Source organism: Bufo gargarizans, chromosome 2 (genome assembly GCF_014858855.1).
Source record: "Bufo gargarizans isolate SCDJY-AF-19 chromosome 2, ASM1485885v1, whole genome shotgun sequence".
In the NCBI taxonomy this organism is placed as follows: domain Eukaryota; kingdom Metazoa; phylum Chordata; class Amphibia; order Anura; family Bufonidae; genus Bufo; species Bufo gargarizans.
The window spans coordinates 250,200,487-250,218,755 of record NC_058081.1 but is presented as its reverse complement, the minus strand read 5'-3'; the positions used below and the strand labels follow the sequence as shown (position 1 = coordinate 250,218,755).

General features: G+C 41.3%; 1 protein-coding gene across 3 annotated transcripts in view; it reads left to right on the top strand.

Moving 5' to 3' along the window:
* CELSR1 (cadherin EGF LAG seven-pass G-type receptor 1) overlaps positions 1–13,225 on the top strand; it is a 156,950-nt gene extending 143,725 nt beyond the window's left edge. The window contains exons 26-35 of one of the 3 annotated variants that reach the window (XM_044280226.1): positions 2,121–2,233; positions 2,780–2,859; positions 3,061–3,187; positions 4,341–4,463; positions 5,133–5,224; positions 6,853–6,956; positions 7,113–7,280; positions 7,581–7,823; positions 10,257–10,521; positions 10,964–13,225. In XM_044280226.1, the coding sequence (XP_044136161.1) occupies positions 2,121–2,233; positions 2,780–2,859; positions 3,061–3,187; positions 4,341–4,463; positions 5,133–5,224; positions 6,853–6,956; positions 7,113–7,280; positions 7,581–7,823; positions 10,257–10,521; positions 10,964–10,988 (1,340 nt within the window). In that variant the 3' untranslated portion in view covers positions 10,989–13,225. Of the gene's footprint in view, positions 1–2,120; positions 2,234–2,779; positions 2,860–3,060; positions 3,188–4,340; positions 4,464–5,132; positions 5,267–6,852; positions 6,957–7,112; positions 7,281–7,580; positions 7,824–10,256; positions 10,522–10,963 lie in introns of all 3 variants that reach the window. The other 2 variants (XM_044280225.1, XM_044280224.1) reach the window with 2 other exon arrangements.
* The last annotated feature ends 5,044 nt before the right edge of the window (positions 13,226–18,269 follow it).

The following is an 18,269-nucleotide window of genomic DNA, read 5'->3' as shown; positions in this document are numbered from 1 at the left end:
CTAAAAATATCTGTGACATCCAGTGTAATTTTTCCGTAGATGGTGTCTGCTGCGGACAGTTACATTACTTGCGCTACATCTCCTGTATAACATTTGCGCATCCCAAATAGCTGTGACATTCCCCGTAATTTTGTATTAGGCGCTGGTGACAGCAGTGACATTACCTGCATTACATCTCCTGTATGACGTTTGCGCATCATAAATATCAGTGATATTCCCTGTAATTTTCTATTAGCCGCTGGTCAGTGACATTACCTGCGCTACATCTTTATAACGTTTGCGCATCCTAAATAGAAGTGACAGTTTAATTTATTTGCGCATACACTTACAAAACCTGCGCTAGTGTGCGTGTGACATACTTGCAAGCATATATACCATTTAATATGCAGAAGGCGAGCAGTAAGGCACGGGGAAGTGGCCGTGCTGCTGATGGTGCACGCAGAGGCCGTGGCCCTGGGTGCGGTGAAACTGTGCCTGTTGCCAGAGCACAAGAAACACACTCATCCACGATACCTAGTTTCATGATCCAGTTTGCAGGGCGACGCATGGACACAACTCTCAAAGTCAGACCAGTGCGACCAGGTGGTCGGTTGGATTGCAGCAGATAATGCTTCCAGTCGGTTAAGCACCACCCTGTCTTCCACAAAGTCCATTCTCAGTAGTCAAGAGTCTGGTCAACAGAATCCTTACCCTGATCCCCCCACCATGGAGAGTCTTGCCAAACAAGTGATCCCACACTTGGATATTCCGAGGAGCTCTTTTCATCGCCATTCCTTGATTTGGGCCTCTCGCTAAGCCCGATTGAAGAGGGACATGAGGAGATCGTGTGCACCAATGCCCAAACTCTTGAGCATCCACAGTCACAAGAAGATGACGGTGGGGAACAGCAATTAGTGTTTCACGAGGTGGACGATGATAATGAGACACAGTTGCCAATAAGTCAACGGCAATTAGTTTCTCAAAAGGTTTATGATGAGGATGAGACACAGTTGTCAATAAGTGAGGTTGTTAGGTCAACAAGTCAGGTCAACAAGTCAGGAGAATGACCAGGGTGAGGAAGTGGGAGAGGAGGTGGTGGACAATGAAATCACGGACCCAACCAGGGAAGGTGGCAAGCCAAGGGAGGACAGCAGTACAGAGGGGGAGGGATCCGCAGCACAGCAACAGGCTGGAAGAGGCAGTGGGGGTGCAAAAGGGAGAAGGCAGGCCACACCAAACAGGTGCAACTGTTCCCCGGAGCACCCCGTTGCGGCAATCTCCCTTGCCAAGGTGTTCCGCAGTCTGGCGCTTTTTTAAGGAAAGTTCGGACGATAAAAGAATTGTTATTTGCAACCTGTGCCGTACCAAAATGAGCAGGGGCGTGAACACTAGCAACCTCACGACCACCAGCATGATCCGCCACATCGCAGGGACACCGCCCGGTATCAGGGAAAGGTATCCGGACGGGGTCGCCCCTTGCGGGGCAAGCACTGTGTATAGATAGGTAGGGTGGCACTAGTCTCGTCCCTCATTTAGGGTGAACTAGGGACTTTGACTTCTATCTACTCTATACACAAAATCCCGGTGATAGGTTCCCTTTAAGCATATCTATTAAATGTTAAGTTTTATCTCCCTTTGTTGGGGATCAGTTTTTTGCATTGTGAATTTTGGGAGGAATTAGTGAAGCAATTAATTGCATGCTAGCCCTATTTTCGTGTGTTTCTTTCTCTATTAAGTAATAGATGTAAATGAATGGTGGTGGGGTTATCACTCCCTGAACTCCAGAATTATGTTTTAAGAAAGTCGCAAAATAGGGCTTTGTGCAGTAAATTTGCACCAGTTTAAATTTACACCAAATTTAACAAACCATGTGCACCATTTGATAAATTTGATACAAAGTACACCAACTGATTTCCGATATTATCCTCGTGATAAATTGTCCCCAACCTTAATAGATGTAAGACCCTGTTGACATCGCAGTAAGTCCTATGTTTAGCATATATGTCTGGTAAAGCTGGCATATGGCAAAGCCTTCCATCAGAGGTGTGCATTGAGCAGTACTCACAATGTATATGTTTAAGGCAAGGCTCTAATGTGATGTGAGTAGAGCCTAAAGTTGCTTTTAATGTTTCACTTGTCAGGGCTCGCTGTTGGCCTGGATCCTCAAGGCTATGGAAACCCTGACTTCTGCTGGCTCTCAGTACATGACACCCTAATCTGGAGTTTTGCTGGACCCATCGCTGTTGTGATTGCTGTAAGTATATTCAGAATAAGGCTGGGGATACATGGCAATCTTGGCTGTGACACCCGTCACGCAACCAAGGATCACTTTGTAGATGTGCATCCATAAAAACGAATGGTCGCGGAAGCTTGTGAGTTGCAACCTCAGAATGCGATTCTATGATTACAGTCACAGAAAACTGAGTTGCTCTGTCACCTCATTCATTTCTATGGCTGCAGTGCTACACTGTGATCCTTAGTCACATGATGGCTGTCGTGGTCAAGATTGCAAAGTAGACCCAGCCTAAATTACAGAACTGTAGTGGAGACATAAGGCCAACATAAGGTTTCTTAAAGATAATTCCCTTTTTTTGTCCTAATAGAATTTGCACTACACTTTGTACTGTAGAAAGCTCGGATCCCCTTTAGTAGTTATTGCATCAAGGGGAGTGAAAATATGTAAATAGAGAATAGCCCATAATCATATGCATACTGTATAAAGTGAAGGTGTATTACCTGGCATGTAAATAATAACCTGGCACTTCATTGGCATGGCATGAACGTGATGTTTTGTCTGCAGATAAATACAGTCATCTTCGTACTAGCTGTGAAGACCTCATGTGGACGGAGACAACGGGTATTTGAGAAGACTGGCGTTTTGTAAGTTTACAGACCTATTTTGACCCCATTTTCATTCATGCAGCCGAACGTAGCCTATACAGAACTGACACCTATGGTCTTTGCTCTAATAGGAGAATATTATGTCATAAGTAAAAAAATTACTGAGAACTGGGGTCTTACATAAAATTTTGGAGTTCACTACTATAGATACCATATTAATGAAGAAATTGATGTTTCTAGATCAACGCTGAGAACTGCTTTCCTCCTGCTGCTTCTGATCAGTGCCACGTGGTTACTGGGTCTCATGGCTGTCAACAGCGATGTGATGACATTTCACTACCTCTTTGCCATCTTCAGCTGTATGCAGGTAACATGCCTTAGGTGTATTATACTTTTCTCACATCCTGCAACTGTTCTTGGTGTATATTCCTCTTAAGACAATCTAGTCACCTGTAAAGTGGGGAGCACGGGGGAGCTTGGAGTGGTTATGTTCTCCCCGTACTTGTGTGGGTTTCCCCTGGGTGCTCCGGTTTCCTCCCACACTCCAAAGACATACTGATAGGGAATTTAGATTGTGAGCCCCATTGGAAGCAGCAAGTGATGATAATGTCTGTAATGCACTGCGGAATATGTCAGCGCTATATTAAGGATTAAAATAATAATTACAAATAAAGTCCATTTTCCAAAGTTTCACAATCTACATGATTCACAACTGTATGTATTTAGCATCTCAAAAGACACTAGACATCCTTTCTATCACCATACAATCTCCACATTGTTTATTTAATCCTATTTCCCCATCTTTCTCTTTGGTCCCTTATTTAAGCTTGCACGGGGCCATTACTCTTTTGGGCAGACGTGACGTATTTAGCTAATCCATGATAAAAGTAATTACTTTGGTTCAGTCAAAGCCAACATCTGCCCCTCTTCAGACTCGGGCATGGTGCATTACTTTATCTCCCTTGTGATGATCGCCTTGCCAGACTCTTCCCACTATACTCTCTAGACTCACTGAATATTACATTTTGCTTATCTGCTTTCTTGTATGGCTTTTTTGATCAAAAGGAAGCTTGAAACCTGATGCAATAGACACAAAAAGTCCCCCAAATTCTCCAGAACATTATATTGAAGTGGCCTGAGACAAGTTTGGAGTCTCGGCAATCTTGGTTTTAAATGAAATGAATCTGAGATATTAAACATGTATACCTTTAGCTTACTTTTGTGTCTGTGAAAAAAGAGAAAAAATAAAAATGGTAGAAAAATAAAACAAAAACTGCTAATGTGAACAAGCCTAAACCTTGTGCTATTGCGCATGGTAACACATAGAAAGCCCTAGAAGAACATTAGAACTAAAGAGCCTTTATAGGAGATAGTGTGCCCAAATGTGGCTGCTCCTAGTCGTTCAAATGCAGCCACTTTCGGTTTCTGCATGCTACCCTTCAGATCAACATCATTTCTGTTTTAAGAATATTAAAATAATGCAGCTTAATTTAATATAATATTCTTTTTACCCACTGCAGGGACTCTTCATTTTCTTTTTCCACTGTGTATTTAACAAAGAAGTCAGAAAGCAGTTAAAGAATACATTTACAGGCAAGAAATACTTTACAGATGACAGTACAACAACAAGAGCCACATTAACGGTAAGTGACTCTCTACTGCCCTCTGTGGATGCCACTAAGAATATTCATAGGGCTTGTGTTGGTGGAACGTCCTGCAGCCGTGCACCAGAAATCTATACAAATCCCTGGCAGACATAGATTTCATTTTCTGGCGCACAGAATTCCAGAGGATGAGCCAAAATTATTAAGAGCGTGCCTCAATAATCCTGCAGCACACTCAAGGTTTTTTAATTAAGACTAGCAAAATAAACATTGTTACCATTCCTCAGGTTGTGTATATTGTGTAATGACACAGCATTGTATATGGGGGTATGCATGGCCTAGAATGGGCAGAGTTAGACTCCTTTCACATCACCGTTTCTCCTTTCCGTTCTCCGGCTCCGTTGAGGAGCAGGAGAACGTAAAGGACGCATTCTGCAGATAACTGAGCGTAACGGAGCCTAAAGACCCCATAAACTATAATGGGGTCCGTTCGGTGTCCTTTCAGAATATGATTTTTGAGCGGAGACGAAAGACACTGCATTGCTTTTTCTTGTACAAGGTTAATTTTAGATTTTTACATTTTGTCAGGAAACTGATTGGTCTTGTGACTCAGGGATGATTGGTGTCCACTTTAGTAGGACTGGATTTGGGAAGTACTAATATGGAAACCAAGAAATGATTAATAGTGGTTTGTTTTGTCATTTGTAGCGGACGCTAAATTACAATAACACCTATATGGATGAATCCATGTTCAGAACAGGCATTGGGGAATCCACAGTCTCTTTGGAGAGCACCGTCAGGTCAGCCAAGAGCCACAATAGCTACCTTGCTTATATCCTCAGGTAATGCGGTGGCGGGTGCATGGCGCTTTGCTTGTGTCAATAACTGCTGCAAAATGCAAATGCTTTAAGGTGGAATTTGTAAAACGTAGAACCAACTGAATGGCAGTGTGGAGCCAGGTCTGCCCGATAAACATATGGAGATGCTACGCAGTTCATTTCACTTTTGGGCCATGCAGTTGAGGTATCGGTTTTCTGTAACTTGTGCTTTTTTTTTCGGTTTATAATAGTATTTTTTTTTTGCAGATTCATTTCAATGGACCCCTCACCCAATGTATGCATTTGGTATACAGTTGATGTAACTTACAAGCCATTTAAAGGGATTGTGCTAAGAGTAAATGTTATTTTAATATAATTCAGCATGAATAACTAGTTACTATAGTAATTTACTGTTTGTTAAAAAAACATAAATGCTCAGGTTGTGGGATATTGGCTTTACTTTCTAATGGCATTCCCTGGTGTTTAACCCCTTCCTGACACAGCGATTTTCCATTTTTGCGTTTTCATTTTTATTTTTAACTCCCAGCCTTCTTAGAGCCATAACTTTTTTATTTTTCCATTCACATAGTCACAATCTGTAGAACAAGCCCTGTATTTCACAGGGATCCCCCATTCATCATTCCAATTGCACTGCTTCAGGCTGACAGCTCAGGGAAAGTGTCCTTTCTCAGGGAGAGTGTTATTTCTGCTATAGTCCTATCCCTATCACAGCTCAGGAGCGTATCCTTTCATAGGGAGCATGTCCTTTCTGCAGCAGCTCTCTCCCTATCACAGCTCAGGGATGCGTCCTTTCTGCAGCAGCTCTCTCCCTATCACAGCTCAGGGATGCGTCCTTTCTGCTGCAGCTTTCTCCCTATCACAGCTCAGGGATGCGTCCTTTCTGCTGCAGCTCTCTCCCTGTAGCTGTCACAGCTTTTTTTTTTTTTTTTCATCCAGCTGGTGGCATTTGAAGGGTGGAACTGAGGATGGGTGACTTACTCATTCAGCTCAGTAGACAGACATGCGTTTTCCTATACAGAAAGAACACCAAGGGTGCCATCATAATGAAGTAAAGGGAATATCTGACAACTGGAGCATTTTTTGTAGCAAAAAGTAAATTACTAAATTAATTTGTTTTTCATGCTGCATTAAATTAAAATAACACTTAATGGTGGAACAACCCCTTTAAAAAAACATATCCTAACGTAAACCTGTAAACTAATTAGCATCCATTTGCCTGTAGAAATGTGTTTTTTTTATTATATATAGATGTATGTGTTTAACATGTGGCCCAAATGTGAAATAAAAATACTGCTGCTAAGTTTTTGCAATGTAAAAGTGCTGCTTTCTGCATGGCTGGCTTCTGCTCATATTATATAAGCCTCTAATAAAGGAAGTTCTCCTTGACTTGATTGACACTGTCTTGCATAAGGGTAGGCTGAACTGACAACTGTGGAAAGCAGAATTCTCATATTAATACATAATATACGTTTTCCCTTGCTCGCTGCTTGTCATACGTAGTGCAGATGCAGAAGGTGGCAGGCCTCATGCTCTATGTCTAACCACTTGGAGCATATTTTAATCTACTTTGCCATGGTCACTACATACAGGGATGAAGCAGCTCAGAAGCTTAGCTTATCTTCAGGACAGACGCGTGCTGGTGTCACAGAAGTCGATGCTGCTCTCCTCCACAGAAACCGCACACACTCCCATGGTGAGGAATTGATCGATCTTCTGCATGCTGTCTTTTAATATTTTCTACATTTTGATGTGCCGTCGCTCTGTAAAAGTTTTGAAAACGGTCTAATAGATTCCTCAAGGAACATTGCCACCACTAGTAGTGACCATTGCTCATTCTTCTTCTTCATAGGGCAGGATTCTGACTCGGACAGCGAGCTTTCCATGGATGAGCACAGCAGCTCATATGCCTCCTCTCACTCTTCTGACAGTGAAGAAGAGGAGATGGAAACGGAGCAGCAGTGGAAACCAACTAGTCCTAAAAATAAGGAGCGGGGACCAGTTCATAGCACCCCAAAAGGTAATGGGCACCCAATAGTTCATTTGGAGTGTGGGCAAAAATAAGGACTCAAGAGCCTAATATACCAGTTCACACTTTTTCAGAAACTAAAAACAGTTTGACCTGATTCTTATAACTAGTCTTTCCATATAAAAAAACCCCCAAAACTTAAACATAGATAGGAATTTAGCATTCGGATCGCCTATGTCATCTTCCATCCACATGGCTGATGTGGACAGCAGGTCCAGTTTCTTCCTGCTATGATACATGACGATCTTTATATTTTTAGCTGACACATTCCTATCTTGCTTCTTTGCACAGTGGATTCAGTACCGAATCACGTGAAACCCTACTGGCCTGCTGACTGTGTGACTGCCAGTGACAGTGAAGATCAGGAAGGCAAATGCAAGTTGAAAGTGGAGACCAAAGTAAATGTAGAGCTACACAATGAAAACAAGGTCAATCACTGCGGAGACGCCCCTCATGACAAGGAGAACGAAGCTCAGAACAAGGATGGCAAACTTATCAACAATCATAATAACCAGCAGCCAGAGCTCAGGAAAGGTAAAGCTGATCCATACATGATCAAGATGCTTTTTTAATTTGTGGTCCCCCACCAATAGAATATCGGTGGTGTATCCTCCTCTTTGTTTACACAGGCACACCGGCTCGTTCATACAGGCAGCTGTGCTTAGTACCGCAGCTCGTCCCATTCACTTGAGGATGCAGACATTCATTATGGTCCGTTTTAGGCTGGAGAGGCTAGAAGTAGTGCATGGGTCATTCATTTTACTTTGTATATAGCTTTCAGTTTGTAATATACTGTATACATCTGGGTTGTCTGTGTCACTAGATCTCTATTCTGGTCACGGGACCCCATCCACTCTACAAGACTGTCCTTCTGCTGATGTCCATTGCTCTGCTCTTTTGGTCTGGAGAAGTTCAGGGCATGCCGTCACTTTGCCACCTTACTGATTTAGATGGGCTTTGAGTAGACCAATTCAGTATCCTTCCCCCAAGTCCTAGCTATGGACTATCTGCATAGAATACATTTGCCAGGACTGGGGGAAGGATTCTGGCACTACCTACTGACCGCCCATGCAAATCATAAGCTGTGATGTGATCTGAAACTCCCAGGACCGGAAGACAGAAGAGTGGAGCAATGGAAATGAGAGATGAAGGGCCATCTTGTGGAGTGAATGGGGTCTAATGATACAGACAAAACGTGTACATGAAGTTTATTACTGATTGACAGGTATCTAGAAAGTAAAATGAATGACAACCCCTTTACCGGCCTAATGTGTTACAGAACTATAACCCCCTTTAAGTCACGTACTGCCCTCCATCCTATTAGGCTCCTGAAGTTGTTTCCAGGTATAGTTTTAAATGTCATGTGCAGCTTTTCACAGCATCTTGGAGAACATAGGGGGACATTTATGAAACTGGTGTAAAGTAGGACTGGCTTAGTTGCCCAGAGCAACCAATCAGATTCCACCTTTCATTTCCCAAAGGAGCTGTGAAGGATGAAAGATGGAATCTGATTGGTTGCTCTGGGCAAGTAAGCCAGTTCTACTTTACACCAGTTTGATAAATCTCCCCCATAGTTCATAAATATAGATTGATTTCCTTATAAACTGACAAATGAATTATCATGATAAAAACGTTAAAGAGCAGCTGTCAGCAGGATCAACACAATTAGACCAGACATACTGCCTAGTACGGTTCCTGTTGTACAAATCGGTTGTGACATTGTGAAAAAAATACTTTTTATTCTGTATGCAAATGAAGGCTTCAGTGCACCGAGGGGCTGGTCCAAGCCACTCAGTGCACATCAGCTTTCCAGTGCTGGCCACACTCACAAGTATGCCTGGTTTAATAGGGTTGATTCTGCTAGCAGATGCCCTTTAAATGTTTATTACAGATCTTCTGATAGAGTTTAGGCATTTTAGCTCTTTGGATGAGATGAGAGCACCATCCTCTAAGGAGTTAACACATAGGAAGAATTCTTTCTCAGTTAATATTCCCAATAACAAGGGAACTTTCATGCGTTACAATGATGTATGTGTCCTCGTCATAGCCGTCCAGCCCATTATATTTACCTAATGAGTCAAGTTTACTCAAGAGAACAAAAGCCACACATGACTTACCGGTATTCTTCCTGTGTCACCCACTGTGTCCCTTTCAAATCTTACTCTGGAGGATTTGTACCGTCAGTGGCAGAATATAACAGGGTATGTGCTAGCCCAGGGACACATAGCTGTCCGTACAGTAGAAACATAAAAGAAGCATAAAGAGTAATCATGCAGTCGTGTTCTGGCTGTATTATAGCAATAGAGAGCTCCAGTGACCGACAGATTGACCACAGCACATAAGGGGAGTCTTGCAGGAATCTGCATTGCTGTAATTTGCGCCAAATTTATCAAATGTCATACAATGTTTGATGAATTTGGTGCATCTTTAGCACTTTAGTCCTAATATGTTACTCTGCTTTTTATACCACCTCTTTACTGGGGTAAGATTGCAACAATTTTTGTGATTTTTTCAAAAGTGGCAGCTGGTAAATCTGTCCTAAATCAGCTCGACAGGCTAACCACATCCAGTTTACTGCCTACTTTTCAAGACTAGAGTGAGTGGTGTAAAAAAGGCTAAATGTTTTTTGTAGATATTCTCAAAAAGTCTTAAAGCCCTTGTTTGTGAGTTTTTGAAGTTAGACTTGTGGAGTACAGGGCATGATAAAGCCCTCCATAGTTGTCATTTACAGTAATATTAGCTAGACATACTCTGGTTCAAAAAGAAAACTGCTGAATGTTGGAAACAGCAGCCAGTCCTCATCAACGTGCACCTAGGAGTTTCATGAATTCCCATAAGCATTGCTTATGTGACCATGGCAGTAAAATGTCCCACCAATAAACGTCACGCAAGCCAGATCTTGGTCTAAGTCACATCATAATATAATATATATATATATATAGTTGACGTTTACATTGCCTTTAATAGGAATTCTGAAAAAGAAAGTCACTTACCCGCCACCTTTGACTGACAAGAACATGAAAAATCGCCTGTGTGAGAAGTTGGCAGACTATAATCAAAGCACAATCTCATCAAGGACTTCTTCTGTATGTTCAAATGATGGTGTCCGTCCAGTAACAGACAATGCGATAACCCTCAAAAATTCACGGAGAGACAATTCTCGAGAACAGCTCAATGGCATAGCAATGAGCGTGCAGGTGGCTCCTACGAACGGCGAAACCTCAGATTCTGAGTAAGTATAGAAGATATGCATGCATAAATGGCAGAATATACCAAATATGAGGAGCGGGAAATCAAAAAGATTCATGGGATTGCTTACTTGTCCTGATCACTGGCAGAGTACTGGCAAACTGATAAAGACAAGTTGTCCTATTATTTTATAGGGTAACAAGCAATCTGATTTCCCCGAAGCAGAAAGTCAGATTTTAATATATCATTAAAGTTGTTTTTTAAAGAAATAAATTTGGTAAATAGATCTCCGCCACGTTTCTAGTAACGCTGACTTTTTCTGTGGGCTCGGAACATGGCCATCTGGTGGCAGGGTTTATATTTGCATGCTTGCTCTTTGAATACTTTCCTCCCTTGGACATATGCATAACCAACAAACTAACATCATATACCTATGAAGTCCTACTCTAACCCTAACCCTGCATGATCCCTTCTTTCATGAACAGCGGCAGTAATGAAACTTCAATTTGAATCATCAGGAAACTGTGAAGGCTGATAGTGATCGGGAAACCTTGCCCCAAGCTTGTGATGCCCTCAAACACCTGGGATAATCCAGAAAAGCACAAGTGTCATGGTCGAGGATATATTGTTGCTAATGCAATTACCTAATACGGCAGACTTGTGACTGCTTCCTTATACATATATATCGGAAGGCTGTGCTATCAGCACCCAGTGCCAAATGTGTGACAGTAAGCAAGGCCCTATTGCCGTGGATGAAAAGGACATGACAGTAGAGACTGGCGGATCCCCAGAGCCATACATTGCCGAGGAGACTGCTTTGTGGTGAAGTCTGAGCTAATGACTCTTGAATTAATGTACATACAATGGGACTACTGTGTTGAAATCGGCATTCTACAGACGGCCCTTTCCTCGGGGGCCCCATCAGCGCTGATTTGCTTGTCTTCTGTCACAATGTGACCTTCCAGCCTACTGAACAATATGCATCGGAATATGACACCAAGTGCCCTTCATTCATTTTATCACATTATAATGTGTCTTAAATTCTCACCCGATGTACAAATCTGTAACACCAACTGTAGATATTTTTTTTATATATATTTTGTATGAAGACTTAAAGAAAAGCTCTTTTTGTAAATTTTACACTAGAACTAGTTTGTTTCTTTGATACTCCGAGACCTGCTGATGACAGATATTTTTATATAAAGATTGCACATTCTTACTTGAATTTTAACATTTTATTTTTCTGAAAATTCATCATTTTTTTATTTTAAAGTGACATTTTTAATGGTGATTATTTTACAAACCTGTGCCCTAAGTCAAGACAAAAAAAAATCATGTAATTGTGCTGCCAAGTAATTGTTATCTTTGTCATTATAATCAGTTCACAGTGATTGCCTTCTTGGTTGGGATTTGAGGCCTTCTGCAAATATTCATCCAGCTATAAGCCTTTTCAGAGCTTCCTTTCATGGCCTTGTACAGCTGGACTATGTGGTCCACCATAAAAAATGCCACAAAACCTGTGTTGTCCGTCCTACCTATTAGAATACTTGGTAGACTGTATTGCAAGATTGTTATTGTCATCGTGTCCCTCCACACTACTGTCCCATACGTCCTGGATGCTTCCTTTTCCTTTATGAGAACATTTTTACATGACTAACAATGCAATGTCCATTAATTAAATATGTATTTTTTTGTTTTATTGAATTTTTTACATTTTGGAAAGAGCAATGTAACGTTTCTATTTGCATTTTCTGTCATTGAAATCTACACGTATACAAGGTAGCCCTCTTGTCCTACATAAAGATCTCCTGCACTCAGGCTAGCTTAAAGGGGCTGTTCCATTACAACTTATCCCTTATGCACAGGATACAGAATAAGTGTCTGATCGACAGAGGTCTGACTGCTTGGCCCCCACTCATCAGTAGAATGCCCCGTTCTAGTGATCAGTGGGGGCCCAGCAGTCGGACTTGTGTTCCACCGTCTGAACGGATCAGTGGACACACATGCATGATGCTGCTTCATTCAGCTGTATGGGACTGTTGGAAGCAGAGTACAAACGCTCCGCTCCGGAAGCCCATAAAAGTTGAATGGAGTGGCAGTGTGCAATTGTGTGTGCTGCTCCATTCAAACGTGGGAACATGAGCACTCATTCCAGTGATCATGGGGGCCAAGCAATAGGACCCCTGACCCTCCTTATCCCGTATCCTGTGGATAGGGTATAAGTTGTTGTCATGGGACAACCTCATTAAAGAAGTTGTCTGGGAAGTTGTGCTGAAAGTTTCTAATATGCACCCTGTTAAAACATAGCCGAACTGTAAATCATAGGGATTGCTGTGATCAATAAACCTAAAAATGAATGCGTTACATAGACAGAAACTTGCTGAATGAACCTGCTAAATGTAAGCTTTCTGTATAGGGGTGGCCTTAATGCAGAGTGTGCAGCCCTAATATTAAGTCCTGGGAACCCTCTTTAAAATATATGTCTTCCTTAGGCCTTATTAATACGTCAGTGATTTCCACCAGTGATTGTAAGCCAAAACCAGGTAAAGGTCAAAAACTCAGAATAGGTGCAAATACTTTCATTATACATTAACTTGGTGGAGGATCCACTCCTGTGTTTGGCTCCCAATCACTGATGGAAATCACTGACCAAACACTGAAGTGTGACCGAGGCCTAATGCCTCATTCACACAACGGTGTTTTGATCAGTGATTTCCAAATAGTGAATTTGAGCCAAAACCAGGTGCGGCTCTAAACACAGAACAGGTGCAGATCTTTCCCTTATACCTTATGTCTGTGGAGGCTCCAGTCCTGGTTTTGGCTCACAATCGCTGATGGAAATCACTGACGTGTGAATGAGGCTTAACTGTGTGAATAAAACCTTACCATGTGGTATGTGAGCAGATAAATAGTCTTGTGTAATGGTGTGAATAGTACCATTTGACCCCATAGCACAGGGATCCAGCTGTTGTCAAACTACGACTCCCAGCATGCTCCATTCACTTCTCTGGGAGTCCTGAGAACAGCCAAGTAGCTGTGCATGCTGGGAGTTGTAGTTTCACCACAGCTGGAGTGCCGAAGGTTGCTGATCCCTGCCATAGCATATATAGAATGGTGGATACACTCCACTGTGGTACTATCAGTGTATCACAGCCACAATAACCTGACCTGCTGTGGTTCTACTCAACCAGACTTGGGGCTTGTGCACACGAACATATTTTTGGTCCGCATCTGATCCACATTTTTTGCGAGTCACATGCAGACCTATTCACTTCAATGGGACCGCACAACATGCATCCATATGTCCATTTTACAGACAAGGATAGTACAGTTCTATAAAAGGCAGGACGTTCTGTTCCTCAAAATGTGGAACTCAAATGGCTAGTAGCAGTTTTTTGTTGGTCCGCAATTTGCAGACTGCAAAAACAGCAACAGCCAGGTGCATGAGCCCTTACATCACTAAGGCCTCTTTCACACGGGCGAGATTTCAACGCGGGTGCAATGCGTGAGGGGAACGCATTGCACCCGCACTGAATCCGGACCCATTCATTTCTTTGGGGCTGTGCACATGAGTGGTGATTTTTACGCATCACTTATTATTTTTTAACCCCTCCATCACTATTTTACTTTGCATTCTGTATTCAGAATGCTATTATTTCCCCTTATAACCATGTTATAAGGGAAAATAATAAAATCTACACAACACCGAACCCACATTGGGTACCACATTCAGTTTTTTATCACGCAAAACGTATTGCACCAGCGCGATAAAAACTGAACGGAACGCAATCGCAGTCAAAACTGACTGAAATTGTGTACCTACTCGCGCGGGTTTTCCACAACGGATCCGGACCTTATCCGGACACGCTCGTGTGAAAGAGGCCTAAGGGATTCTATGGTAATTAGTTTCAGCAGAACCACTGGGTATTTAATCTATAATACGATTCAGCAGGTTTCCTCAAGGCGCTCAGTTAGCAACATTTCCCCCGGCATGGCCAAGTGCCATGTGATGTTTGCACTGATTAGTAGGACAAAACACAGGTGTCAGTGTAAGAAGTGCCTTACAGCAAGTCACTAATTTACTGTTTGTCCTTCCATGTACAGTATACGTTCTCTCACAGCATTGTTGCCTGTCTTAAAGTCCATGATGTTGCTTTGGGATTACTTTCCACGGTTTCTGTCTACATCAGTGCATTTTTGCAGTATTTACGTACACAGGTCTATTGCAAAGAAAGATTATATAGAATGTACATCGTGACCCTGCTCAATATTTGGAAAGGCAAATAAGTGTTACATATTGGCAAAGTGTTTTTTTAATTTTTAAAATTATTTTTATGACAGATACTAGACACTGGATTTTTTACATGTATATTTATTGATGTACAAAACACTGGAAAAAACTGAACTGATAAGATGAAATGGTAAATTAAAATGTTCAACTTGTCCCTGTGTCTTGGCCCTTTATTACATCATTCATTCATGATTAGATAGATAGATAGATAGATAGATAGATAGATAGATAGATAGATACTGTAGATAGATAGATACTGTAGATAGATATACTGTAGATAGATACTGTACATAGATACTGTAGATAGATAGATAGCTACTGTAGATAGATACTGTACATAGATACTGTAGATAGATACTGTAGATAGATACTGTAGATAGATATACTGTAGATAGATACTGTACATAGATACTGTAGATAGATAGATACTGTAGATAGATACTGTAGATAGATATACTGTAGATAGATACTGTACATAGATACTGTAGATAGATAGATACTGTAGATAGATAGATACTGTAGATAGATATACTGTAGATAGATACTGTACATATATACTGTAGATAGATAGATAGCTACTGTAGATAGATAGATACTGTAGATAGATACTGTACATAGATACTGTAGATAGATACTGTAGATAGATATACTGTAGATAGATACTGTACATAGATACTGTAGATAGATAGATAGATACTGTAGATAGATAGATACTGTAGATAGATACTGTACATAGATAGCTACTGTAGATAGATACTGTAGATAGATAGCTACTGTAGATAGATAGCTACTGTAGATAGATATACTGTAGATAGATAGATACTGTAGATAGATAGCTACTGTAGATAGATACTGTAGATAGATACTGTACATAGATACTGTAGATAGATATACTGTAGATAGATACTGTACATAGATACTGTAGATAGATAGATACTGTAGATAGATAGATACTGTAGATAGATACTGTACATAGATAGCTACTGTAGATAGATACTGTAGATAGATATACTGTAGATAGATAGATACTGTAGATAGATAGCTACTGTAGATAGATACTGTAGATAGATACTGTAGCTAGATAGATACTGTAGATAGATAGATACTGTAGATAGATATTGTAGATAGATACTGTAGCTAGATAGATACTGTAGATAGATACTGTAGATAGAGAGATACTGTAGATAGATACTGTACATAGATACTGTAGATAGATAGATACTGTAGATAGATAGCTACTGTAGATAGATAGCTACTGTAGATAGATATACTGTAGATAGATACTGTAGATAGATAGCTACTGTAGATAGATACTGTAGATAGCTACTGTAGATAGATAGCTACTGTAGATAGATATACTGTAGATAGATAGATACTGTAGATAGATAGCTACTGTAGATAGATACTGTAGATAGATACTGTAGCTAGATAGATACTGTAGATAGATAGATACTGTAGATAGATATTGTAGAGAGATACTGTAGCTAGATAGATACTGTAGATAGAGAGATACTGTAGATAGATACTGTACATAGATACTGTAGATAGATAGATACTGTAGATAGATAGCTACTGTAGATAGATACTGTACATAGATAGCTACTGTAGATAGATAGCTACTGTAGATAGATATACTGTAGATAGATAGATACTGTAGATAGATAGATACTGTAGATAGATACTGTAGATAGATACTGTAGCTAGATAGATACTGTAGATAGATAGATACTGTAGATAGATATTGTAGAGAGATACTGTAGCTAGATAGATACTGTAGATAGATACTGTAGATAGAGAGATACTGTAGATAGAGAGATACTGTAGATAGATAGATACTGTAGATAGATATTGTAGAGAGATACTGTAGCTAGATAGATACTGTAGATAGAGAGATACTGTAGATAGATAGCTACTGTAGATACTGTAGATAGATACTGTAGCTAGATAGATACTGTAGATAGATAGATAGATAGATACTGTAGATAGATACTGTAGCTAGATAGATACTGTAGATAGATACTGTAGATAGATTGATTAGATAGTCCTATGGCCCGAAATTTACATGGAATAGAATTAGGAACAGTAGGGGAGGAATTAATGACTTATAATCAGCCCTCATTTTACAAGACGAGTTATGCATTAGGCCTCAGACCTGTGTATAAAGGAGTAATCTGGTATATAAAACTTGACTCCCGGGACAAGGTGCCTGTGCAGCCAGATCAGGGGCCTGGAGGTAGGGGGCCCACAGTGACCGGCAGTGTGAGGGCTGTAATAATCTTCTCCTCTTGTTTCCCAGTAAATGGGTTTGGAAGACATGTTAATACAATTGTGTATGATAGTATATTTGCAGAATATGTCTTATGTATAAGTGGCATGCGTGTGCCGCATGTGCCATGTGTGAGAGGTGTGTGTCTTAGGCCTTTTGGACACGAACGTGTGCGGCCCCTGGCTGTGCTGCGGGCCGCAATGCACGAACACCAACCGTGGGGCAGCCGCAGCGGATCACCGACCCATTCACTTTAATGGGTCCGCGATCCGGCCGTTCCGCAAAAAGGTAGGACATGTTCTATCTTTTTGCGGAACGGAAGTACGGGACGAAACTGCACGGAAGCACTCTCTAGTGCTTCCGTAGGGTTCCGTTCCGGACCATTTCACATCTCCGGATTTGTGGACCCATTGAAGTGAATGGGTCGGTGATCCGCTGCGGCTGCCCCACGGTGGGTGTTCGTTTTCTATGAATTTGCAACTAATACAAAGAACTATTTTTATTTACTCAACCAATTAATCTTTACTACTAACTTCACATTAGATTGCACCATATGTCCTCTCTCCTGCCGCCTATTACATCGTAAGTTTTTTATACAACCAGTTTTATGTTTCTCCAGATGAGGCTAGTAAGCCAGACAAAATGCATAAAGTAGGATGCAACTAGGGCTTTTTTTCAGGGTTATACTCTGGGGTGGTAGTCCTGTGTCTTAGGCCTCATGCACACAACCGTTCCGTTTTTTGCGGTTCGCAAATTGCAGATCTGCAAAACACGAAAGCCGCCCGTGTGCCTTCCGCAATTTGCGGAACGGAACAGGCGGCCTATTGTAGAAATGCTATTCTTGTCTGCAAAACGGACAAGAATAGGACATGTTATATTTTTTGGGCAGGGCCAGGGAATGGAGCAACAGATGCGGACAGCACACAGAGTGCTGTCCGCATCTTTCGCAAAAACTGCGGCTCAGATGCGGACCAGAACAACGGTCGTGTGCATGAGGCCTTATGAGCAGGATTAGTCATTTTGCAGGGCACACTTCTGCAACAGTTTCCACTTGGTCTAGAAACCTACATCATAGTGACCCCGCGCAGCGGAACTAGTAAGACTGTTCCCTTCTTTTACTGACCGGTACTGTTTGTTTGGCACATATTTACAGTTGTGACTCAGGATACGGCCACGCATTCAGGTTTTTTTAAGCGAAAACCAGGAATGGATTTAAACAAAGAGGTCATATCTG